This window comes from Anomaloglossus baeobatrachus, chromosome 3 (genome assembly GCF_048569485.1).
Source record: "Anomaloglossus baeobatrachus isolate aAnoBae1 chromosome 3, aAnoBae1.hap1, whole genome shotgun sequence".
Lineage (NCBI taxonomy): Eukaryota > Metazoa > Chordata > Amphibia > Anura > Aromobatidae > Anomaloglossus > Anomaloglossus baeobatrachus.
Window position 1 is genome coordinate 674,079,191 of NC_134355.1, and position 25,618 is coordinate 674,104,808.

Genomic DNA, 25,618 nt, shown 5'->3' on the forward strand with positions numbered 1-25,618 from the left:
GTCAGGTATCTAAGAGGCCTGCCCGCACCACTCCCTCAGCAACACCCACATCCAATCCGGAGGCAGCTGAGCAGAGAGGTGGGCGGGACATGCGGCTGGCGTGACCAATCAGCGACGCGAGATTTCTGTTACAGACAGAATAAGACAATTATATAGATAGATGAGTTATCATATGCAAATGAGGCCATTATGACCGCTCTGTCCATAGGGGCCACACCAGACCGTCCTTCATCCAGCACCGAACGACGAGACCCCCAGAAAAATGATGGATGACGCTGGTTCTGAGTACATGGAGCAATTGTGGGGAAGCGGTGATAATGGTGAGTGAGGAAATATAAAGTGCGGTAATATCAGACACTGAAAAAGTCTGGACCCCAATATAACATCTGTAACAAGGCGTCAGCCGGCCATTTATTGTCCTGGGGTCTGTTTATTTGGTAAAGGGGGCTTTGGATGCCCTCAAATATTTACTCAGCAATTCCTATAGCGCAGCTTTTAAGGCCTCCTTCACACCGCCATGTTTTCTGTATCTGGTATCCTTTTTTAGCCAGCCATTATAAAGCCTATGGGGCTGCTCATATGTGCCGCCCCCACGTGAGTAGCAGCCGGGCTGCTCGAACCCGGATCCGCCGTGTGGCTCGACGGATTCTCCGGACCTGGGGGTCACGCAGACACTTCAAATGAAAGGGGACGTATGTGTACGGGATTTGCCGTACGAAGTCTGTGACTCCACCCCCGGTGTGTGGTGGTGTGGCACCACCGCTGCTGTTGTGGGGCACCCGGGGGCGATAGGATGGCAGCTGGTTGTTAACCCCTCTGTGGGTAGGGATGGTTGTCCCGGGGATCGGTGACTCGGTGCAGGGGACGATGATGGCAGGGAGCAGTGCGGCTGGTCAGACCAGGGAGTCTCAGCTTACTCACGATTAAATGAATCAGACAAGTCCAATGATTAACCAAGGTGCTGGTGGTCGGCCGCCGCGGCCGGATGTATTCTGGTCCCTCACCCGGGGTGATGGTCTGTGTCACTTTCCTCTGCACTGTGTTTTTGGTGTGGTGGACTTCCCGGTGTGGAACATAGGAGTCCACTCCCAGTACTTCTGTTGGGAGCCTTGCCCGCTGACGCTGACCCGTGGGATCTACCGGGCCCTGGCAGATGTCCTATCCCTCTCTGTGGGTGGTCGTCTGCTTTTGGGACTTTGGTTTGGACAGGACCTATAATCCTGCCTTCAATTGGTTAATTAGCTAGGCCGTTGGTTCCGGTCCTGGCTTCAGGGTCCAAGTACCCCCTCTGTGCACAGTTTCCGGGTCGGGTCTCCGGTGTCGGGATCCAACCCTGCCCCAGTACACCTCGGATCTCCGGCTGCCATCTTCCCGACTCCTGACAGACAAGTCTGTGGGTCCATGATCTGTTCAGTATCCGTGTGCTGTATGTGCTTAACATGGCAAAGTATAGGAGAAGCCCCTCATTTATCCCATCCGTGAGAAACACTAATGACATTAATGATTGATGGTAAAAACGGGCACATTGATGACGCCGGCACCACTTATCGATGTACATGTTTTATACGGACGTCTGAAGGAGGCCAGAATGATAGATTATCCTTAATTTTGAAGGATGATATATCAATTTAAAAAAAATAAAAAATAAAAAATAATATATATATATAAATAATATATATATATATATATATATATATATATATATAAAGTCCAACAATGTAGACCAGCTCACTCCTGTGAATCACCTGGAACCTCAGCTGACCTGGTTAAGGCTAGTTTCACACTTGCGTTGAACGGTATCCGTTGCATTGCGTTGTGTAACGGATGCAACGGATGCTGCAAAACAACGCAATTCGTTGATTTTTTTTTTTACAGTTTTACCAGCGGCAGACTATCGTGAACGATCAGCTGATCGCTCCCAGTAGCCGGCCGCCGGGTGATCAGCTGATCGCTCCCTGCAGCCGGCCGTTGGGTGATCAGCTGATCGCTCCCTGCAGCCGGCCGCTGGGTGATCAGCTGATCGCTCCCTGCAGCCGACCGCCGGGTGATCAGCTGATCGCTCCCTGCAGCCGACCGCCGGGTGATCAGCTGATCGCTCCCTGCAGCCGGCCGCCGGGTGATCAGCTGATCGCTCCCTGCAGCCGGCCGCCGGGTGATCAGCTGATCGCTCCCTGCAGCCGGCCGCCGGGTGATCAGCTGAGCGCTCCCTGCAGCCGACCGCCGGGTGATCAGCTGAGCGCTCCCTGCAGCCGACCGCCGGGTGATCAGCTGATCGCTCCCTGCAGCCGACCGCCGGGTGATCAGCTGAGCGCTCCCTGCAGCCGACCGCCGGTGATCAGCTGAGCGCTGTCACTTGCCGGCCGCCGGGTGATCAGCTGATCGCTCCCTGCAGCCGGCCGCCGGGTGATCAGCTGAGCACTCCCTGCAGCCGACCGCCGGTGATCAGCTGAGCGCTGTCACTTGCCGGCCGCTGGGTGATCAGCTGATCGCTCCCTGCAGCCGACCGCTGGGTGATCAGCTGAGCGCTGTCACTTGCCGACGGCCGGGCGCTCAGCTGAAAATTCGGCCACCGCGAGCCAAAATAAAGTTTGATTTAAAAAAAAACAAAAAGGAGCATGTGCAGTGAAATCCAGAGGATTCCGCTGCTCAAAATAACGTTACATGCTGCGTTCCTCCCGCTGGGCGGAATCAACGAAGCGTCGCCCAGCGGAAGCAACGCAGGTCCTTTTGGTACAATCCGTCACCCATACAAGTCTATAGGAAACAGCGGAATCCGTTAACGGATTCCGCTGTTTTCCAAAAGGGCGGATTGTAACGGAAGGAAATAAACGCAAGTGTGAAAGTACCCTAACTCCGTTGTGCCCGGATCAGGACGTAGGAGTCCATCCATACAAATGTGAACAACGACAGAGCAGAGTCCAGCAATAACGTGAGCAATCCAGGATGCTGTTAAAAAAATGTTTCTTTCTTTTTATTTATAAATTCATTAAAATATAATGGTCCAAGCAATTCAGAACAGCATTATCGCAGGAAAATAGCGCAGATAGGACTACGCGTTTCAGCGGTAAAATCCGCCTTCTTCACGGTCCAGAATCTGATCTGCTTTCCAAACATGGAACCTTTATATACATCTCACTCCCATCAGGTTAGTTACAAACATGTGTGAGAGATTTAAAAACATGAGCTAGAAAAGCAAATCAAACATGTAAGCTATCCGCATATTGATCAATATACAGCATGCATAAGAGTTATAAGGAAAGGATTCAGCATTTTAGAGAGAAATACAATCAGAAAATCTGATAACCTGACCATAAAATTATTTAAGTGATACAAAAACATAACACAGTAATAATAACCAGCAACATATAATGCAACAATGTATCAATAGTGCATAATGATATCCATGCGATTATTAAAGCCCTGTGGCATGCGGGTCCCCAGCTCAAATATTCACCTACTCTCTCTTGCAAGCACTTGTTTTATGAAAATCTCCCCCTCTCAATGGTTTTTTTACATGCTCTATGCCCATAAAAGAGAAACTGCGTAAATCCCCATTATGTTTTATTGAAAAATGTCGGGATACTACTGATGCACCAACCATTGGCAAATTGCTAGCATCTGATAGATGTTTGCGGATTCTGGTTTTAAGGGGGTTCATCGTGCAGCCTACATATTGCATGCGGCATATATTGCAATTAATTAGATAAACTACATTCTCCGTATTACAGTTTATAAAAGAACGAACATTAAACTGTTTTTCATTGGAAATAGATGTAAATATTTTAGACTTATTAGCAAAACCGCAGCACTTGCAAATATTAGCACCGCATTTAAAAAAATCCTGTTGTTTTTAACCAGTTGCTAGGGAAGATTTTGTCTGGATCTTTGAACATGCTAGGTGATAATAATGTAGCTAAAGTTGGGGCTCTTCTTGCCACAAAGGCAATATCATTATTTTCCACAATGTTTTTCAGAATATCATTCTGAAACAACAAAGGAAGATATTTTCTGATAATTTTGACAATAGAATTAAACTGAGGACTATAGTTAGTGCTGAAAACTACCCCAAATTTTTTGGAGTCAAACTGTCTTTTTTTCTTGGTAGAATCCAACAGCTTAACCCTATCCATGCCTGCTATTATTTTCTTGGCTCTCTCCAAAGACCAATTAGGATACCCCCTTTTTTTTAAATTATTACAAGTTATTTCAATTTCTTCCTCCAATTTATCACTAGATGTGGTATTCCTTTTTAGTCTAATAAGCTCCCCCACAGGAATATTCTGAATGACATGCTTGGGATGATTAGAGGAAGCCATTAAAATACTATTGCATGCAGTGGGTTTTTTATAGTAGGTGGATACCGCTGAAACGCGTAGTTCTATCTGCGCTATATTCCTGCGATAATGCTGTTCTGAATTGCTTGGACCATTATATTTTAATGAATTTATAAATAAAAAGAAAGAAATTTTTTTTTTAACAGCATCCTGGATTGCTCACGTTATTGCTGGACTCTGCCTTGTCGTTGTTCATATATATATATATATATATATATATATATATATATATATATATATATATATATATATATATATATATATATATATATATATATATATATATATATATATATATATATATATATATATATATATATATATATATATATATATATATATATATATATATATATATATATATATATACAGTGCCTACAAGTAGTATTCAACCCCCTGCAGATTTAGCAGGTTTGATAAGATGCAAATAAGTTAGAGCCTGCAAACTTCAAACAAGAGCAGGATTTATTAACAGATGCATAAATCTTACAAACCAACAAGTTATGTTGCTCAGTTAAATTTTAATAAATTTTCAACATAAAAGTGTGGGTCAATTATTATTCAACCCCTTGGTTTAATATTGTCATTTCATCTTCCAACAAGACAATGACCCAAAGCACACAGCCAAGAAAACCAAGGCCTGGTTCAAGAGGGAAAAAATCAGTTGTCTTCTTGGAAGATGAAATGACGACCCATCTTAAGATCCTTGATGGAGGAGCGGAGGTTCTTGGCCAAAATCTCCAGGTAGGCCGTGCTATCCATCTTCCCATGGATGCGGACCAGATGGCCAGGCCCCTTGGCTGAGAAACAGCCCCACAGCATGATGCTGCCACCACCATGCTTGACTGTAGGGATGGTATTCTTGGGGTCGTATGCAGTGCCATCCAGTCTCCAAACGCCACATGTGTGGTTGGCACCAAAGATCTCGATCTTGGTCTCATCAGACCAGAGAACCTTGAACCAGTCTGTCTCAGAGTCCTCCAAGTGATCATGAGCAAACTGTAGACAAGCCTTGACATGACGCTTTGAAAGTAAAGGTACCTTACGGGCTCGTCTAGAACGGAGACTATTGCGGTGGAGTACGTTACTTATGGTATTGACTGAAACCAATGTCCCCACTGCCATGAGATTTTCCCAGAGCTCCTTCCTTGTTGTCCTTGGGTTAGCCTTGACTCTTCGGACAAGCCTGGCCTTGGCACAGGAGGAAACTTTCAAAGGCTGTCCAGGCTGTGGAAGGCTAACAGTAGTTCCATAAGCCTTCCACTTCCGGATGATGCTCCCAACAGTGGAGACAGGTAGGCCCAGCTCCTTGGAAAGGGTTTTGTACCCCTTGCCAGCCTTGTGACCCTCCACGATCTTGTCTCTGATGGCCTTGGAATGCTCCTTTGTCTTTCCCATGTTGACCAAGTATGAGTGCTGTTCACAAGTTTGGGGAGGGTCTTAATTAGTCAGAAAAGGCTGGAAAAAGAGATAATTAATCCAAACATGTGAAGCTCATTGTTCTTTGTGCCTGAAATACTTCTTAATACTTTAGGGGAACCAAACAGAATTCTGGTGGATTGAGGGGTTGAATAATAAATGACCCTCTGAGTAAACTTTTCACAATTTAAAAAAAAAAAGAAATAACATTCTTTTTTGCTGCATTTCACAATTCCAGGCTGATCTACAGTCCAAATGTCACAATGCCAAGTTAATTCCGAATGTGTAAACCTGCTAAATCTGCAGGGGGTTGAATACTACTTGTAGGCACTGTGTATATATATATATATATATATATATATATATATATATATATATATATATATATATATATATATACTAGCTGTAGTACCCGGTGTATCCCAGGATAGTAAATAAGTGTCTTTCTGTCTCTCTCCTAGTCTCCCTCGGTGTCTGTCTGCCTCGGTGTCTGTCTCTCTGTTTGTCTATCTCCCTGTCTGCCTCTCTCTGTCTGTCTCTGTCTCTCTCTATCCATCTCTCCACTGAAGTCTTATTACCTCACACATAAGCTTCTTATACTATGAATGTCCTTTGTTGCCTATAGCAACCAATCACAGCTCCTATTAATGACCTGTAGCTCCCAGCTCCATTGACTTTAATGTATACAGGTTTTTTGGTGAATACCTGTAAAGCGAGAGGTTAAATTTTCCCCTCAAAACATAGTCTGTGACGTTCCCTGGGTCACCTGAGGCGTCTGTGCGAAATTTTGTGACTGTAAATGCGACAGTCATTAAAAGGAGCTGTGATTGGTTGCTATAGGTAACAAAGGACATTCTTAGTATAAGAAGCCAATGTGTGAGCTAATATGACTTCAGTGGAGAGACGGATATATAGACAGACGGACAAACAGAGAGAGACAGACAGAGAGACCGAGAGACAGAGAGAAAGACTGATAAAAAGCGATAGGGAGACATAGAGAGAGATAAAGATAGAGATAGATGTGACACCCTGGCAAATCCAGGTAGTCACAAATAGGCCCCCGCATAACATCTTCCCTCACTAGGAAACATACAGCCAACCAGAAACCCTAGTCACTCGCCCTTAGGGAAAGACAGACACACCAGTGGGCGTGACCAGGCAGTTGGGACATGCCCACCCAGGGGTCTAGACAGCCCGGGGCGGGAAAACAGACAGAGGAGAGTCTGAGTCGAGGTCGGAGTGAGGAGGTTGGAGTGAGCAGAGCTCAGGCCTGTGTGTCAGGCCTGAAGCTGACTGACAGATACCAGGGTAGGAGCCCTGGTGCCACTGGCTAGGAGGCAGACGGTGGTCTCCGTCAGCAGGAGACGGGAAGACGGCTTGGCAGAACCGAGGTGGACCGGGACAGGGTTGTAGCGCGCCGGTACCGACATGGGGAACCGACCCGGAAACCGTAGCACAAGGGGGTTACTCGGACCCTGATGCCAGAACCGGAACCAAGTGGACTGGTTAATTCACCGATTGAGGCCCGGACTAGAGGTCCTGTCCCACCCAAAGTCCCTCATAGAAGACAACAGCCCACCGATAGGGATAAGACGTCACCTCCAGGGCCCATAGATCCCACGGGCCAGCATCTGCGGGCACGGCTCCTTAGGCCACATCCAGCCTGGAGCAGACTCCTGAGTTTCACGCTAGGAAGTCCACCTTACACAAGCAGTGCAGAGGAAAAGGATAGAGACCACCAGCCGGGTGGGGGACCTGAATGCAATCGGCCGCGGCACTAGCCACCATCACCTTGGTTTACCAGAGACTTGTGTGGTTTATTAACTGTGAGTACACAAACACCCCCTGCGGTCGCTATACCCTGCACTGAGACACCGGGTCCCGGGGCCACCATCCCTACCCACAGAGGCGTTAACAACTAGCTGCACAACATCTCCCCCGGGTGCCCCACAACAGCAGTGGTGGTGTCCCACTTCACCACACACCATGGGTGGCGTCACGAACTTACTACAGCCTAGCCCGTATATCTACATCCCCCACATTTTATTCGGCGTGTCCGCGAGACCCCCGGGTCCAAAGACCCTCGAGCCACCCACCAGGAGGTCCGGATCCAAGCAGCGCCGGCTGCTGGCATGGGGGCGGCACACAGACACAGAAAGAGAAACACAGAAAGAGAGCGAGAGACAGATAGAGAGCAACAGGGAGAGGAACGGATAGAGCGAAATAGAGAGAGAGGCAGAGATAGTTAGAGACAAAGAGACACACAAAGAAAGAGACACAGAGACAGATAGAGAGACAGACCCAGAGAGACAGACAGAGACATACAGAGACAAACAGAGAGACAGAGAGAAACAAACAAACAGAAATAGAGAGGGAGAGAGACAGTCAGAGACAGACAGAGAGACAGACAGAGAGAATAGAGACAGACAGAGGCAGACAGAGAGAATAGAGACAGACAGAGAAAGAGACGCACAGAGAGAGAGACAGACAGAGAGAGACAGACAGAGAGAGACAGACAGAGAGAGACAGACAGAGACAAACAGAGAGACAGAGAGAGACAAACTGACAGAAATAGAGAGGGAGAGAGACAGACAGAGACAGACAGAGAGACAGACAGAGAGAATAGAGACAGACAGAGAAAGAGACGCACAGAGAGAGAGAGAGACACAGACAGGGAGAGAGAGAGACAGACAGAGAGAAATAGAGAGACAGACAGGCACTCAGTCACTATCCCATGTACCACCGGGTACTACAGCTAGTATATATATATATATATATATATATATATATTCAAATTACATTTTAAGTAGAAAAAGGAAGAAAATAAAAGTTTATTCACGTTCATAGATCTGCCCTGTAAGTTTGGGTTCACACAGGAATGCTGTATTGAGAAATGGGGCAATTCACTGCTGAGACCCCTAAAAATCCTTATCAAAACATTCCCCATGTGATAAAAAACAAACTCACACATATTCCTTCAGTAACAGCTTCACTTAGTACTTCAGTCCCATCATTACTTTGGGCACAGCAATTAACCCCTTCACGACCAAGGACGTACTGGTATGTGTCTTGCTCTGCTCAGCACAAGCGAACAGACTTAAAGGCATAAAGCCCCTTAGGGGGAATAGTAAAATCAGTAAAACAAAAAAGTTTAAAAAAATTTATAAAAAAAAGCTAAAAAGTTCAAATCACCCCCCTTGTGATAGTTCATAGATACCAAACTGTACATGTTTGGTGTCTATGAACTCGTACTGAGCTGGAGAATCATAATGGCAGGTCGGTTTTTCAAAATAGTGAACATGGTAAATAAAAAATAACCCAAAAATAAGTTGTACAATTGTGACATTCAAAGCCTGCATTACACGTTGCAATTTTGCATACGATATTGTATGCGATTTGCAACGCCCCCATCGTATGTGCGGCACGTTCAATTTGTTGAACGTGCTGCACAAACGATTAACCCCCGTCACACGTACTTACCTTCCATACGACCTCGATGTGGGCGGCGAACATCCACTTCCTGGAGTGGGAGGGACGTTCGGCGTCACAGCGACGTCACGCGGCAGCCAGCCAATAGAAGCAGAGGGGCGGAGATGAGCGGGACGTAAACATCCCGCCCACCTCTTTCCTTCCGCATTGTCGACTGGATCCGCGGGAGGCAGGTAAGATCTGTTCATCGTTCCCGGGGTGTCACACACTGCGATGTGCGCTACCCCGGGTACGATGAACAACCTGACGTTCAATTTTTAGGAAATGAACGACGTGCATGAATCGCAATCGCACGTAGATGTTACATGTTACAATGTACCTTACGATGCTGGATGTGCGTCACTTACGACGTGACTCCGCCGACACATCGTTAGATATAGTGTAGCGTGTAAAGCGCCCTTAAGCTGCACCATGGTGGCCAGGGGTCATCACGGGGTACCTTGGGCCGCCATTGTTGCCTGCGGAAGGCACCCATGGCTGAAGGCAAAAATTAAACATACAGTACAACAACTAGACCAAGAGCTCTACAAGCACAAAGGGAAAGAGGCTTGCACCCCTTCTCCTCCATGCTTGGAGATCCCTTGTTCTGCTTATGTTGGATTGTTTTCATTTTTGCATTCACTTGCTGTTATTCATTGCCTTTTGTAAACTTATATGCTCTTTTTTTTTTTTTGCAATCTTTTTAACTCCACATCTAGGCTTCTTCACATGTGTGTATAGGGAAGAGCCCAGCCGCATTCTCATGGCGGTCTTTATAGCCTATGCACTCTTAACTACTGTTAAGCATTGGGTCCTACAGGAGCTGTTTTAATTAGAGTTTACGTCCTTTGTATTTACTTTATTTTTCGGATTGGAAGACGCACTTTTCCTCCCAAAAATGTGGGAGGAAAGTGAGGGGTGCATTTTAAAATACAAAAGTAGCTTACTGGGGGGTGGTTGAGAGTGGTGGCAGGGGCAATTATGCGGCGGCTATGCAGCATCTGCTGTGCATGGGCTGCAGGTGGTGAGGGGTTCAAATAATGACGCGTGCGCAAATGGAGCTCCCACCTGAAGATCTCACCTGCGCACGCACTGTCTCCGGCCCATTCATCTCCCAGTAGCTGACTTAAAGGAAATGGCGCCCGCAGGTGACACGTGCACCCGTAGGTGACACGTGCACCCGTAGGTGACACGTGCACCTGTAGGTGACACGTGCGCAGATGAGATCTCGGCTCGTCATTGAGCCGGGAGCTCAATCTGTGCACTCACTGGCTCCAGGCGCCATTATTTGAAACCCTCACTCCGCCACAGACCCTGCACAGCTACCGCAGCAACACGGCTGCCCCAGCACAACCGCCCCAGCACAGCCGACCCCGCACCAGCACAGCCTTCCCAGCACAGCTGCCCCAGCACCAGCACAGCCGCCCCAGCACAACCGCTCCAGCACCGGCACGGCTGCCCCAGCACAACCACCCCAGCACAGCCGACCCCGCACCAGCACAGCCGTCCCAGCACAGCTGCCCCAGCACAACCGCTCCAGCACCAGCACGGCTGCCCCAGCACAACCGCCCCAGCACAGCCGACTCCGCACCAGCACAGCCGTCCCAGCACAGCTGCCCCAGCACCAGCACGGCCACCCCAGCATAACCGCTCCAGCACCAGCACGGCTGCCCCAGCACAACCACCCCAGCACCAGCACAGCCGCCCCAGCACCAGCACAGCCGCCCCAGCACCAGCACAGCCGCTCCAGCACCAGCACGGCTGCCCCAGCACAATCGCCCCAGCACAGCCGCCCCAGCACCAGCATGACTGCCCCAGCACAACCACCCCAGCACCAGCACAGCTGCCACCGCTGACAGTTTCTGGGACACCCGCTGACTGTACCGCCCGCAGTATCACTTTGCTCCACCACCACCCCTGCCTCCTGTGACCCCGCTCTACCACCGCTGCTGCCCCCGTCCGGTAAGACACCACTAGATTATAAGACGGACCCGTTTTTTTCACCCTTTCTTTTTCTCTAAATTTGGGGTGCGTCTTATAATCCAGTGCGTCTTATAAACCGAAAAATACAGTATATGGTAGTGTATTCCTTTTACCTGTGCCCTTATCACACACGTTATTGTTACGGTTGCTGCGAGCACTGGAGACTAAGTCCAGATTTCTTGCTACTGCACATGTGCGAGCGCTGGAGACTAAGTCCAGATTTCTTGCTACTGCACATGTGCGAGCGCTGGAGACTAAGTCCAGATTTCTTGCTACTGCACATGTGCGAGCGCTGGAGACTAAGTCCAATCTTGGAGCCATTGCACATGTGCGGGTGACATCATCGCTGACACGAGGTCACATGTCTCTGACACCTTCTATGCCGATTGGTCGCTGGTCATGTGCTTGTGACGTCTTGCTCGGTGATAGGCCAGCATGACGTCACTCCTGTCGTTCTGGCAGCGGATTGGCTCTGGTGTCCTCCATCTTGGATGAGGCACAGAGTCTATATAAGACCCTGACACACGCCGCATGGTGCTCAGTCCTCTTGGTTCATGCATATGAGTAGACGCTCTGTGCGCGTTCCTCTAGGCATTCCTCTGTCTATGCTAGGTGAGCGCTACCGGCAGGGTAGCGTTCTTATACCTTACAGCTTCGGCTGCTGTCCGTATCCTTACCTCTTAGGGGAGCGGACATAGGCAGGTGCCTGAGGCACATGGTCTGGCTGGGCCTTGTGATTCTACTCGTAGGTGGACGTTGCCGCTAGGGTAACGTTCCTTATACTGCGTCTGGCAGTTGTTCGTATCCTCGCACACTAGGGGAGCGAACAGAGGTAGGAGCTTTGTGCGGCTTACGCTGCTGTTCGTCTCTTTTGCACCACTAGAAGAGCGGACCTAGGCAGGTGCCATATCTAGTGGTTCGTGTCCTCGCACACTAGTGGAGCGAACGCAGGTAGGAGCTTTGTGCGGCTTACGCTGCTGTTCGTCTCTTTTGCACCACTAGAAGAGCGGACCTAGGTAGGTGCCATTTCGCACACATTGCCTTTGTCTCTGTGATTATTAACAGAGATCATTCCACACACCCTCCAAGTAAGGGAGGAATTGCTTTACTTACTTATTATATCCTTCTGTGAGTTAACAGAGGTATTGCACTCTGCCATAGTCTGCAGCAAAGTCTTTGCACGGTGGACCCTGACTGTCTGATACTCCTTTCAGTTATTATCAGACAGCCCCCCGTAACATTAGGACTGAGCCAAGGGTCTGGCAGTTATGGCAGAATATCAGCAGTTACACCGTTACATACAAGTACTTGAGTCACGGCTCAAGAGTATAGAGGATAAACCTCAGACCATGGTGACATCTGCACATGATCCTCGACTTGCTCTGCCAAACAGATATTCTGGCGATGCCAGATCATGTCGTGGTTTCATTAGTCAGTGTCAGATACACCTAGAGGTCAACTCTTCTCGCTTCTCTACGGAGAGGTCCAGAGTAGGCTTTATCATCTCCTTACTTCAGGACAAAGCCTTAGAATGGGCGACTCCCCTATGGGAGCGCTCTGATGTGGTTACTCTGAGACATCAAGACTTTCTTGATGCTCTTAAGGCGGTATTCATGGGTCCGCAGGTTACCCATGATGCGGCCCTGAGACTGTTAGATCTATCTCAGGGTTCGTTATCCACTAGTTCTTATGCCATTGCTTTTAGAACTCTGGTGGCAGAACTAGATTGGCCAGAGAAGGTGTTGATTCCTATCTTCTGGAGAGGGTTGGCAGGCTATGTCAAGGATGCCCTTGCTACTCGTGAGGTCCCTGCTTCTCTGGAGGACTTGATCACAGTAGCAACGAGGATCGATGTACGCCATAAGGAACGTAGACTCGAGGTCTCTTCCTCACGCCCTACGCATCGGGCTATTCCAGTTGTTGAGGGTCCACTACCATCTTCCTCAGCATCTGAAACATCTCCCACTCCTATGGAGTTAGGTCATACGTCCTCCAGACTACGCAAGTCTGGTCCTCCTATATGTTACGTATGTCGTCAAGCTGGGCACTATGCCAACAAGTGTCCTAGTCGTCAGGGAAACTCCCTGGCCTAGTAACCATTAGAGGGGGGTTACTAGAGACGTCTTCTGCACCCTCTAAGTGTTGTATCCCAGGTCAGCTCTCGTTATCTGAGAATACATGGCCTATTATGGCTTTTGTGGATTCCGGAGCTGACGGGATTTTTGTGTCCTCAGGATTTGTAAAGGGACACAATATTCCCTCTATCATGTTAGAGGCGCCTATTCCTGTCCGTGTTGTTAATGGAACTATGTTGTCTGACTCCATTACATTGAGGACAGTTCCCTTGCGCCTTTCCCTGTCTCAGGGTCACATAGAGGAGATTTCTTTTCTTGTTTTGCCTGAGGGTATAGACGACGTCCTTCTGGGTCTTCCATGGCTTCGGACTCATGCTCCTCACATTGACTGGGAGTCTGACAGCATTATTAGTTGGGGTTCGAAATGTCAGTCCCGATGTCTTCCCTTACCACCTAAGGTCGTTGCGGTTGCATCAACTGATCTCTCTCCCATACCTACACCCTATTTGGATTTCGCTGACGTGTTCTCCAAACAGGGTGCTGAGGTTCTTCCACCCCATAGGCCGTATGACTGTGCCATAGACCTTATCCCAGGTTCGGTTCCACCTAAAGGCAGGGTTTACCCCCTGTCGATACCTGAGTCGGAGGCCATGTCGACCTATATAAGAGAGAGCTTAGAGAAGGGGTTCATTCGTAAGTCTGTCTCTCCCGCGGGAGCTGGGTTTTTCTTTGTTCGGAAGAAAGAGGGTGATTTGCGTCCCTGCATAGATTACAGGGGTCTCAACGCAATCACAATAAAGAACAAATACCCATTACCTTTAATTTCGGAGCTCTTTGACAGACTGAGAGGAGCTCAAGTTTTTACGAAGTTGGATCTGCGGGGTGCGTATAACTTGGTACGAATTCGAAAGGGTGACGAATGGAAGACCGCTTTTAACACCCGAGACGGTCACTATGAATACCTCGTCATGCCTTTTGGGTTATGTAATGCACCCGCAGTATTTCAGGACTTCGTAAACGATGTGTTCAGGGATTTACTGTTATCCTCAGTAGTGGTGTATCTGGACGACATCCTGATTTTTTCTCCTGATCTGGAGACTCATCGTCAGGATGTCGTTCGTGTCCTTTCCCGTTTAAGGGAGCACTCATTGTTTGCTAAACTCGAGAAATGTGTATTCGAGCAGTCCTCATTGCCTTTTTTGGGTTACATTATCTCACAAGAGGGTCTGGCTATGGATCCTGCGAAGCTCTCTGCTGTCCTGCAATGGTCCGAACCTCATTCCTTGAAGGCGGTGCAACGCTTCTTAGGATTCATAAATTATTACAGGCAGTTCATACCCCATTTTTCTACTTTGGTGGCCCCTTTGGTGGCCTTGACTAAGAAAGGTGCTAATCCCAAAGCCTGGTCTACTGAGACATCTCAGGCTTTTGAGGCAGTAAAAAGACACTTTTCAACTGCTCCCGTTCTTCAAAGACCCGATGAGAGTAAGCCCTTCCTCTTAGAGGTTGATGCCTCTTCAGTGGGTGCTGGTGCGGTCTTGTATCAAAAGAACGGTGCAGGTAGAAAAAGGCCGTGTTTCTTCTTTGCTAAAACCTTTTCACCGGCAGAGAGAAACTATACCATTGGGGATAGGGAACTGCTCGCCTTGAGATTAGCCTTGGAGGAGTGGCGTCACTTGCTGGAAGGAGCGAAACATCCTTTCCAGGTCTATACAGACCATAAGAATCTGACGTACTTACAAACCGCTCAGCGTCTGAATCCTCGCCAAGCCCGCTGGTCCTTGTTTTTCTCCCGCTTTCACTTCTCCATCAACTATCTGTCTGGGAGTAAGAATAACAAGGCAGACGCCCTGTCTCGCTCTATGCTTTCTACCCAGGAAGAGATTACGAACCTCGTCTTATCCTTCCCTCCAGGGTTTTTCATACGCTCTCCCCTGTGACGTTAGACCAAATCCCACCGGGCAAGACCTTTGTTCCGCCTGATCGACAGAATGATATACTGTCATGGGCCCACACCTCAAAGGTGGGTGGGCATTTTGGTATTAGGCGGACACGAGAGTTACTGGAGAGGTGGTATTGGTGGCCACACTTAGCCAGCCACGTCAAGAGATATGTCAGTTCCTGCTACTCGTGTGCTCGCAACCGTCCATTACGGCAGAGACCGGCTGGGCTCTTGCATCCTTTACCAGTGCCAGATAGACCATGGGAGGTGGTAGGCATGGACTTTGTGGGTGATCTTCCATGTTCACAGGGACATAGATTTGTGTGGGTCATTACGGACCATTTCTCCCGGATGGTTCATCTCGTACCGTTATCGAGAATCCCATCTTCCAGGGTACTAGCCAAACTATTCCTCAAGCATGTCTTTAGGCTTCACGGGATGCCAGATCGTATCATTTGTGATAGAGGCCCGCAATTTACTTCCCGTTTCTGGCGAGATCTTTGTAGCCTTCTGCAAATTGAGTTGAATCTCTCTTCGGCATACCATCCGGAGACTAATGGTTTGGTTGAACGTACCAATCAATCTATGATTATATACCTTCGACACTTTGTTGCTGAGAACCACGATAACTGGTCCTCCCTCCTACCCTGGGCAGAATTTGCCCTTAACAATTCGCTGGCTGAGGCCACTGGGCAGACACCGTTCGTACTCAATAATGGGCAACACCCTAGGGTACCAGTACCGTTTCCCGCTGCTGCACCTCCTCCTCTTGTGGCCGACTGGGCAACTAATGCCAGAGAGGTTTGGGATCGGACTCAAGAGTCGATCCAAGCAGCTAAGGACCGTATGAAGACGGTGTCCGATCGGTTTCGTCGCCCGGCTCCTGTCTTTTCTCCAGGGGACTTTGTGTGGCTCTCTGCAAAACACGTGAGACTTAGAGTGAGCTCTGTCAAATTTGCTCCTCGCTTCCTGGGTCCTTATGAGGTTCTTCGACAGGTAAATCCTGTAGTCTATCAATTGAAGTTACCTGTCCATCTTAGGATTCATGACAAATTCCATGTCTCACTGCTAAAGCCGGCTATTTTACCTCACGCTCGTGAAGTGCACTCTCCTGCCTCTGATTCCTCTCGCTCTAGCTATGAGGTACGAGCCATAGTTGGTTCTAAGATGGTTAGAGGGCGCAGGTTCTTCTTGATAGATTGGGAGGGCTATGGTCCGGAACATCGCTCTTGGGAGCCTGAGGAGGCTGTCCATGCTCCCGACTTAGTTGCCGATTACCTGCGTCGCCGGGAGGGGGGCCCTTGAGGGGGAGGTACTGTTACGGTTGCTGCGAGCACTGGAGACTAAGTCCAGATTTCTTGCTACTGCACATGTGCGAGCGCTGGAGACTAAGTCCAGATTTCTTGCTACTGCACATGTGCGAGCGCTGGAGACTAAGTCCAGATTTCTTGCTACTGCACATGTGCGAGCGCTGGAGACTAAGTCCAATCTTGGAGCCATTGCACATGTGCGGGTGACATCATCGCTGACACGAGGTCACATGTCTCTGACACCTTCTATGCCGATTGGTCGCTGGTCATGTGCTTGTGACGTCTTGCTCGGTGATAGGCCAGCATGACGTCACTCCTGTCGTTCTGGCAGCGGATTGGCTCTGGTGTCCTCCATCTTGGATGAGGCACAGAGTCTATATAAGACCCTGACACACGCCGCATGGTGCTCAGTCCTCTTGGTTCATGCATATGAGTAGACGCTCTGTGCGCGTTCCTCTAGGCATTCCTCTGTCTATGCTAGGTGAGCGCTACCGGCAGGGTAGCGTTCTTATACCTTACAGCTTCGGCTGCTGTCCGTATCCTTACCTCTTAGGGGAGCGGACATAGGCAGGTGCCTGAGGCACATGGTCTGGCTGGGCCTTGTGATTCTACTCGTAGGTGGACGTTGCCGCTAGGGTAACGTTCCTTATACTGCGTCTGGCAGTTGTTCGTATCCTCGCACACTAGGGGAGCGAACAGAGGTAGGAGCTTTGTGCGGCTTACGCTGCTGTTCGTCTCTTTTGCACCACTAGAAGAGCGGACCTAGGCAGGTGCCATATCTAGTGGTTCGTGTCCTCGCACACTAGTGGAGCGAACGCAGGTAGGAGCTTTGTGCGGCTTACGCTGCTGTTCGTCTCTTTTGCACCACTAGAAGAGCGGACCTAGGTAGGTGCCATTTCGCACACATTGCCTTTGTCTCTGTGATTATTAACAGAGATCATTCCACACACCCTCCAAGTAAGGGAGGAATTGCTTTACTTACTTATTATATCCTTCTGTGAGTTAACAGAGGTATTGCACTCTGCCATAGTCTGCAGCAAAGTCTTTGCACGGTGGACCCTGACTGTCTGATACTCCTTTCAGTTATTATCAGACAGCCCCCCGTAACAGTTATTTTCTCTTTTTTGGCTCAGTTACTGTATTATTATCATTATTTAGTGTTGTTATTATTAATATTATTAATAATAATAATAATTCCATGGCGCTTTACATATGAATATATAATGACCATCAATGGCTTCTTCCCATTCTCATTCACTTATGATTACTTTGTTGTTTCTCTGCAGAACTGAACAATTACGGAAGTCAAGGGCAGGAAAGAGAGGAAGTTGGGAGAGGGGGTAAGTCATCATTTTAGGATGAAACAAACAAAATTAAGTTGGGCTCTGTTCACACTAGAGCCATGGCTTCTTTGTATAGTGAAAGCCTAAAAATACAAGCAGCACATTATCCATATAATTACCTACACCATAAGTTTACGGAACTTGATCCTTTGTATAGTAGAAGCCTAAACGTACAAACAGCGCCTTATCCAGATAATGATCAAGTTTACAGAATTTGATCCTGGGTTTTGTCTGGTCTGACATCCGGGGATCGGATGTGGACCACAACCCCCTCTCACAGCTGGATGTGGCTCGCGGTGCTCTCTCAGAGCTGGATGTGGCACGTGGTGCTCTCTCAGAGCAAGATGTGGCTTGTGGCGCTCTCTCACAGCTGAACGTGGCTCAAGTTGCTCTCCCAAGCGGGAAGTGGCTTGCAGCACTGTGTCCGAGCAGGACGGGGCTCACGGCACTCTCTCCGAGCAGGAAGCGGCTCGCGGTGCTCTCTCCGAGCAGGAAGCGGCTCGCGGTGCTCTCTCCGAGCAGGAAGCGGCTCGCGGTGCTCTCTCCGAGCAGGAAGTGGCTCGCGGTGCTCTCTCCGAGCAGGAAGTGGCTCGCGGTGCTCTCTCCGAGCAGGAAGTGGCTCGCGGTGCTCTCTCCGAGCAGGAAGTGGCTTGCGGTGCTCTCTCCGAGCAGGAAGTGGCTCGCGGTGCTCTCTCCGAGCAGGAAGTGGCTCGCGGTGCTCTCTCCGAGCAGGAAGTGGCTCGCGGTGCTCTCTCCGAGCAGGAAGTGGCTCGCGGTGCTCTCTCCGAGCAGGAAGTGGCTCGCGGTGCTCTCTCCGAGCAGGAAGTGGCTCGCGGTGCTCTCTCCGAGCAGGAAGTGGCTCGCGGTGCTCTCTCCGAGCAGGAAGTGGCTCGCGGTGCTCTCTCCGAGCAGGAAGTGGCTCGCGGTGCTCTCTCCGAGCAGGAAGTGGCTCGCGGTGCTCTCTCCGAGCAGGAAGTGGCTCGCGGTGCTCTCTCCGAGCAGGAAGTGGCTCGCGGTGCTCTCTCCGAGCAGGAAGCGGCTCGCGGTGCTCTCTCCGAGCAGGAAGCGGCTCGCGGTGCTCTCTCCGAGCAGGAAGCGGCTCGCGGTGCTCTCTCCGAGCAGGAAGCGGCTCGCGGTGCTCTCTCCAAGTAGGAAGTGGCTCGCAAGGTCAGAAAGGTTGGGGACCTCTGCCCCGAAAGGAACGTATAGGAATTATTACAAGGTTATGTGCACACTGAGGAACAGAAAATCCAAGTTTTTTAAGAGGATTTAGAGTGTTTCCATCCAGTGTTTGCTTCAAACTCAGCAAATAGAAAGAGTGAAAATACTCATAGAATTGCATAACTAGCACAAGATGTCTAGAACCAGTGGACGCCTCTACAGATGAAAATGTAATAACGACATGTATCACTGAGAAGCCATCTCGGAGGTCTAGTACTTTTAATGTTACATACAGTATATCACAAAAGTCAGTACACCCCTCACATTTTTGTAAATATTTTATTGTGTCAGGTTATGTTAGTCTTGGAGGTGTGTTTGAGGTTGCTATGTTGGAATACTTCCCAATGGCCCAGTTTCTGAAGGGAGAGGATCCAGCTCTGCTTCAGTATGTCAGAGTACATGTTGGCATTCATGGTTTCATCAATGAACTGTAGCTCCCCACAGCCGCCAGCACTCATGCAACTTCAAACCATGACCCTCCACCACCATACCTGACTGTAGGCAGGACACACTTGGCATTGTCCTCCTCAGCTGATTGCCGCCACACATGCTTGATGCCATCTGAACTAAATATGTTTATCTTGGTCTGATCAGACCACAGGATATTGTTCCAGTAATCCATGTCCTTATTCTGCTTGTCGTCATCAACAGTTTGTGGGCTTTCTTGTGCATTATTTTTAGAAGAGGCTTCCTTTTGGGAAGACAGCCACACAGGACAATTTAATGTAGTGTGCGCCATATTTATTGAGCACTTACAGGCGGACCCCTCACCCTCAACCTCTGCAGCAATAGTGTCAGCACTCATACGTCTATTTTAGAAAGATAGCCTTGCATATGACACTGAGCACAAGCACTCAACTTTTTTGGTTGACTATGGCGAGGTCTATTCTGAGTGGATCCTCTCTGGTTAAACGTCTGTATGGTCTTGGCCACCGTGCTGCAGCTCCGTGTCAGGGTGTTGGCAATCTGTTAATTAATATATCATCTAGACATGAGAACTTACAAGTCAATTCTTCCACTTGTGATCATAGCTCTTCCTACAGTATAAAATATGTGATAACATTGCCCTTCTGTTGTAGATTATAGAATATTGTGGGATGCAGAGGATGAAGTGGTGGAGGACAACGTCAGAAACGGAAATGCCAGGGAGAGAAGACCAATAAGGCATCGTGTGGGTAAGAGCTATTACTTTGAGCTCCATTATTTGAAGCCTGCACTGCCGACAGAGCATCTCACCTGCCACACCACCCTCTGCCCCCACCGCAGCCAGCACAGCCCCCACCGCAGCCAGCACAGTCCGCCCTGCAGCCAGCACAACCCCCACCGCAGCCAGCACAGCGTTCTGCAGCTAGCACAGCCCCCACCGCAGCCAGCACAGCCCCCACCGCAACCAGCACAGCCCACCCCACAGCCAGCACAACCCCCACCACAGCCAGCACAGCGTTCTGCAGCTAGCACAGCCCCCACCGCAGCCAGCACAGCCCCCACCGCAGCCAGCACAGCCCCCACCGCAGCCAGCACATCCCCCACCGCAGCAAGCACAGCCCCCACCGCAGCCAGCACAGCGCTTACCGCAGCCATCACAGCCCTCACCGCAGCCAGCACAGCCCACACCACAGCCAGCACAGCCCCCCCTGCAGCCAGCACAGCACCCATTCTCCACCTCCTGGTGAGCTACATTAGCATTATAAGACGCACCCCTTAATTTTCGTCCCAAATTTTTGGGAGGAAAAGTGCATCTTATAATCCAAAAAATATGATCATTTCCTCCTGGCAGCAAGGCTCTAAGTGAGGGCTTAAATTATCGAGTTTGATCCGACATTCGGATCACCATTGGACATGGCTCCCCGATTTTTTATCACTCTGTCAGCAAAAAATCATGAACATATGAACAGCCCCATAGACTGTCATATGTGCGAGTGCTGTCTGCAAAAAACACAGTCGGAGACGAAAAACTGACATTTAAATGAGAAATAACAACATGCGAAATGAGAGAAAAGATATGAATAATAGACTGTGTGCAGAATTATTAGGCAAATGAGTATTGTGATCACATGATACTTGTTAGACATGTCGTCCTACTCCAAGCTATATAGGCTGAGAGCCAACTACCAATTAAATAAATCAGGTGATGTGCATCTCTGTAATGAGGAGGGGTGCGGTGTAATGACATCTACACCCTATATAAGGTGTGCTTAATTATTAGGCAACTTCCTTTCCTTTGGCAAAATGGGTCAGAAGAGAGATTTGACGGGCTCTGAAAAGTCCAAAATTGTGAGATGTCTTGCAGAGGGATGCAGCAGTCTTGAAATTGCCAAACTTTTGAAGCGTGGTCACCGAACAATCAAGCGTTTCATGGCAAATAGCCAACAGGGTCGCAAGAAGCGTGTTGAGCAAAAAAGGCGCAAAATAACCCTCCAACTGCCAAAAATATTAAGCTTTGATATTTATGAGTCTTTTGGGTTGATTGAAAACATAGTTGTTGATCAATAATAAAAAAAAATCTGCTAAAATACAACTTGCCTAATAATTCTGCACACGGTGTAGTAACAATTGATTTTTGAGCCCTTCTCAACATCCATCACACATTTCCAGTGCAGTGGGCAAGGAGCAGAGGTCACCATGAGCAGCGGGTGGCAGCTGTACATTACTATGTTGCCAGTATCCATCATGTGTGTTGGAACGTTTAGATGCCACATTCACTAGACGGTTTTGTGAGGAAATTATGTACACAAGGGAAATTGGGCTACAAATTTCGAGATACTTTTTCCTTCTGTTACCCTCTTGGAAGATTAAGAATTTGGTGCCCTAGAAACATTTTTGTGAAAAAAACTAAGTTTTTGTTCTTACAGCCCAATATTATAAAATTTTGTAAAGCACCTGTAAGTCCAAAAGGCTTGATACACCCCTAGAAGAATTCCTTCAGGGGTCTAGTTTGCAAAACAAGATCCCTTTTTTTTTTTCTTGCAGATTCGCCACCTCTATGGTTCTGTAAATGTGACATGACATCCACAATGTGCCGTATTTTTCTCTTTATAAAATGCACTTTTTTACCCCCAAATTGTGGGAAAAATAAGGGGGGTGTCTTATAAAGCAACTGTAGCTTACCAGGGAGTGCTGCGGCGATGTAGCGGAGTCACAGGAGTCTGGTGCCGCCGCTGACGTCAACTTCCTGCAGCGGCGGCACCAGTGGAGCGAGGCCATCATTGCTGTGGGTCCGTAGCTTGGCTGTCACGGTGGCGTGAGGAGGGCGCCATGGATCTTCCGGCAAAGCAGTGTGAAGACTGGTGCAAAGCAGCCAAGACGCATGAAAGCTGGGATTAAAAATCATGGTTATTCCACAAAATATTGATTTCTGAATCTTCCTGAGGTAAAACATCATTAGTATTGTCGTTTCTAAATGATTATGAACTTGTTTTCTTTGCATTATTTGAGGTGTGAAAACGCTGTGCATTGTTTTGTTATTTTCACCATTTCTCATTTATTGCTTGGAAATTCGGAGACATTGTCAGTAGTTTATAGAATAAAAGAACAATTTACATTTTAATCAAAAATATAAAGAGAAAAATCAGAAAAACTGACAATTTTGCAGTGGTCTCTTAATTTTTGCCAGAGCTGTATATATACCTGGTGTTGCCCGGGATAGTAACTTTTTCTCTCTCTCTCCCAGTCTCTGTCTGTCTCTCTCTGTTTTGTGTCTGTCTCTCTCTCTCTGTCTATCTCTTTGTCTGTCTGTGTCTATCTATCTCTTTCCCTGTATGTTACTGTCTCTTTCCCTGTCTGTCTGTCTCTCTATCTCTTTCCTTGTCTGTCTCTTTCCCTGTCTGTCTCTTTCCCTGTCTGTCTCTCTATCACTTTCCCTGTCTGTCTTTTTCCCTGTCTGTCTCTTTGTCTGTGTCTATCTGTGTATGTCTCTTTGTCTGTCTGTCTCTACCTGTCTGTATCGTTCCCTGTCTGTCTCATTCCCTGTCTGTCTCTTTCCTTGTCTGTCTCTGTCTCTTTCCCTTTATATCTCTTTCCCTGTCTGATATCAGCAAGCAATATTTTTCTGTTGGCTGAGGCCCCACCCCTTCTAGTCACATGGGTTTGACCTCACACAGGTCCTGCAAGTCAAACATTAGAACAATGGTATAATACGTATGATAATTCTAACAGGGGGAGGGGATAACTATGAATATATTATCTGATCCTCAACTGCTGTCACTCAAGAAGCTGATGATTTTATAAACTTTACTTTTTTGGATTTTAAAACCTAAACATCCGAGCTGACCACTACAGGTATGTAGAGAATCAGCCTGATAGTGCCAGTATAGTGTGTCGCCCAGGGGATAGGGGTACTCGGATCCGGGCCAAGGGTCACTTCAGTAAGTATCACGGTGGTGTGACCCGGTCTGTGATCCCAGGCTCCACAATAAAAGGGGGATTAAGTAGGGGAAATTGTCCGTGACGCCACCCGTGGGTTGCGGTGATAAGGTGGTGGCACCGCCGCTGCCTCTGGGGACCGTGCCTGGGACTGATGGTGTGGGGCAGCAAGGTGGGATCCCCTCCACGGGTAGGGGAGTTGTAGTCCCGGGGCCCAATTGGGAGTGGTGGTTTGGGGAATAACGGGTGCAGTCCACGGCTTGGACCGGGTGGTGCAGGAGTACTCACAGTATAAGCAATAACTGACACGAGTCCAGAATTTAACCAAGTTGCTGGTAACTGGTGCCCACAGCCGGTTGCTGTGAGGACGGGTCCCACACCCGTGTGTGTGATTCAGGTGCTCTTTTCTTGCCCGAGGTCTGTGTCTGCTCTGCACACTGGTCCGGACTGGGTCCCGACAGCTGGCACCGGGGGGGGGCCACTACCCTCTCCCAGTCCACTCCGGGTCCCTACAAGTGGCTGGCCTGCTCCTGAGGCCCTTACTACCACTTCTCCTCTGCTCCCAACGGAGCTGCTTCCAGAACTCTCTCCTCCTGCAGAAGACTGACTGCAAACTCAACTCTGCTCTGCTCTTCCTAAGCTCCTCCCGCCCCCTCCCTTTTCCTGGGGAGGGGATGAGTGGGACCTGATAGGATGGTGTGTTTCTGTGTGTTGGAAACTTCCCAAGGGAGTGTGAGATTTGCACCAAAAACATGGATGTAGACCTTTGTGACACCCTGGTTTTGCCAGGGTGGCACAATAGCACTGGCTTTAGCTTATATACGAAAATCCTCATGATAGGTGCACTTTAAGTACCTCTAACATGAAACACAATGTCTTACAAAAAAACATTCTCAGAATCTCTTGCATCAGAAGACATTTTTTATAAAACTGTTATCACATGTCAGATTTGGAGAAGTCGGCCCTATCAGGAAGGTAAAAACTGGAATAAAGTAAAGGGGTAACCCAGATGAGGCGATCACCATATTGGGCTGATAATACTCGCTCTTCTGAACTCTGGATAGAGGTTTTAACATAAACGTTCAGAAATGAGTTTAGAATGAAATATCGTACATAAAGATGATTGTAATTTTGTTCTAACACATTTAGAACTGAGAGCTCGGATGGAGGAGTACCGGGAGCCCGCCGGAGACCCCCGTGAGTACCGGGAGCCCGCCGGAGACCCCCATGAGTATCAGGAGCCCGCCAGAAACCCACATGAGTATCAGGAGCCCGCCGGTGACCCCCATGAGTACCAGGAGCCCGCCGGAAACCCACATGAGTACCAGGAGCCCGCCGGTGACCCCCATGAGTACCAGGAGCCCGCCGGAAACCCACATGAGTACCAGGAGCCCGCCGGTGACCCCCATGAGTACCAGGAGCCCGCCGGTGACCCCCATGAGTACCAGGAGCCCGCCGGCGAACCCCATGAGTACCAGGAGCCCGCCGGAAACCCCCATGAGTACCAGGAGCCCGCTGGAGACCCCCATGAGTACCAGGAGCCCGCCGGAGATCCCCATGAGTACCAGGAGCCCGCCGGAGTCCCCCATGAGTACCAGGAGCCCGTCGCAGACCCCCATGAGTACCAGGAGCCCGCCAGAGACCCCCATGAGTACCAGGAGCCCGCCGGAGACCCCTGTAAGTACTTTTCTAATCGAGATTTCCAGAATAGTAATAGTGTTCCCTCAGCTTTTCCCATATCTAATCTACATATCTGTTATAGTGTAACAGCAGGCTCAGAATGCAGCCCACAAGGGAAGGAAGAACAGCAGTGACCAGGGCCGGACCAGGACATAAAATCAGCCGTGGAATTAGGGAACAGAGAGGCCCAGCTGATATAAAGTTAATAAAAATCAAGGTCAGCCTTAAGCTGAAGGTGCCCTGTCCAAAATTGCTCTTTTGTGCCCTCTGTCTCTTTATTTATTTAGTATACATGAGCGGGAATAGTTCTTGACACTGGTATTGTAGATTCCGGAATTTCTCCTAACGACATCCCACCCCTCTGTTCCCCTTTTAACTAATAATAATGACTCTGACACCATTTTTGGATAATTTGGCCATAGCAGCCATTTATTAACAAATACAAACATAAAAATTCAGTGAAAAACTAGGTAAAGTCCTT

General features: G+C 48.7%; 1 protein-coding gene across 1 annotated transcript; it reads left to right on the plus strand.

Annotated features, from left to right (window-relative positions):
- LOC142295754 (uncharacterized) lies at positions 1-25,372 on the plus strand. The gene is made up of 6 exons (XM_075338839.1): positions 1-78; positions 209-320; positions 17,818-17,871; positions 20,175-20,270; positions 24,607-25,134; positions 25,220-25,372. Exons 2-6 carry the CDS (start codon positions 263-265, stop codon positions 25,222-25,224), a joined length of 741 nt encoding a protein of 246 aa, XP_075194954.1. The 5' UTR covers positions 1-78; positions 209-262; the 3' UTR covers positions 25,225-25,372.
- The last annotated feature ends 246 nt before the right edge of the window (positions 25,373-25,618 follow it).

Coding starts and splice junctions, on each gene's coding strand:
- LOC142295754 (XM_075338839.1), top strand. CDS start 263: ATGATGGATGACGCTGGTTCTGAGTACATGGAGCAATTGTGGGGAAGC. Junction 17,872..20,174: donor AGAGGAAGTTGGGAGAGGGG/GTAAGTCATCAT, acceptor CTTCTGTTGTAG/ATTATAGAATATTGTGGGAT. Junction 20,271..24,606: donor ACCAATAAGGCATCGTGTGG/GTAAGAGCTATT, acceptor TAACACATTTAG/AACTGAGAGCTCGGATGGAG.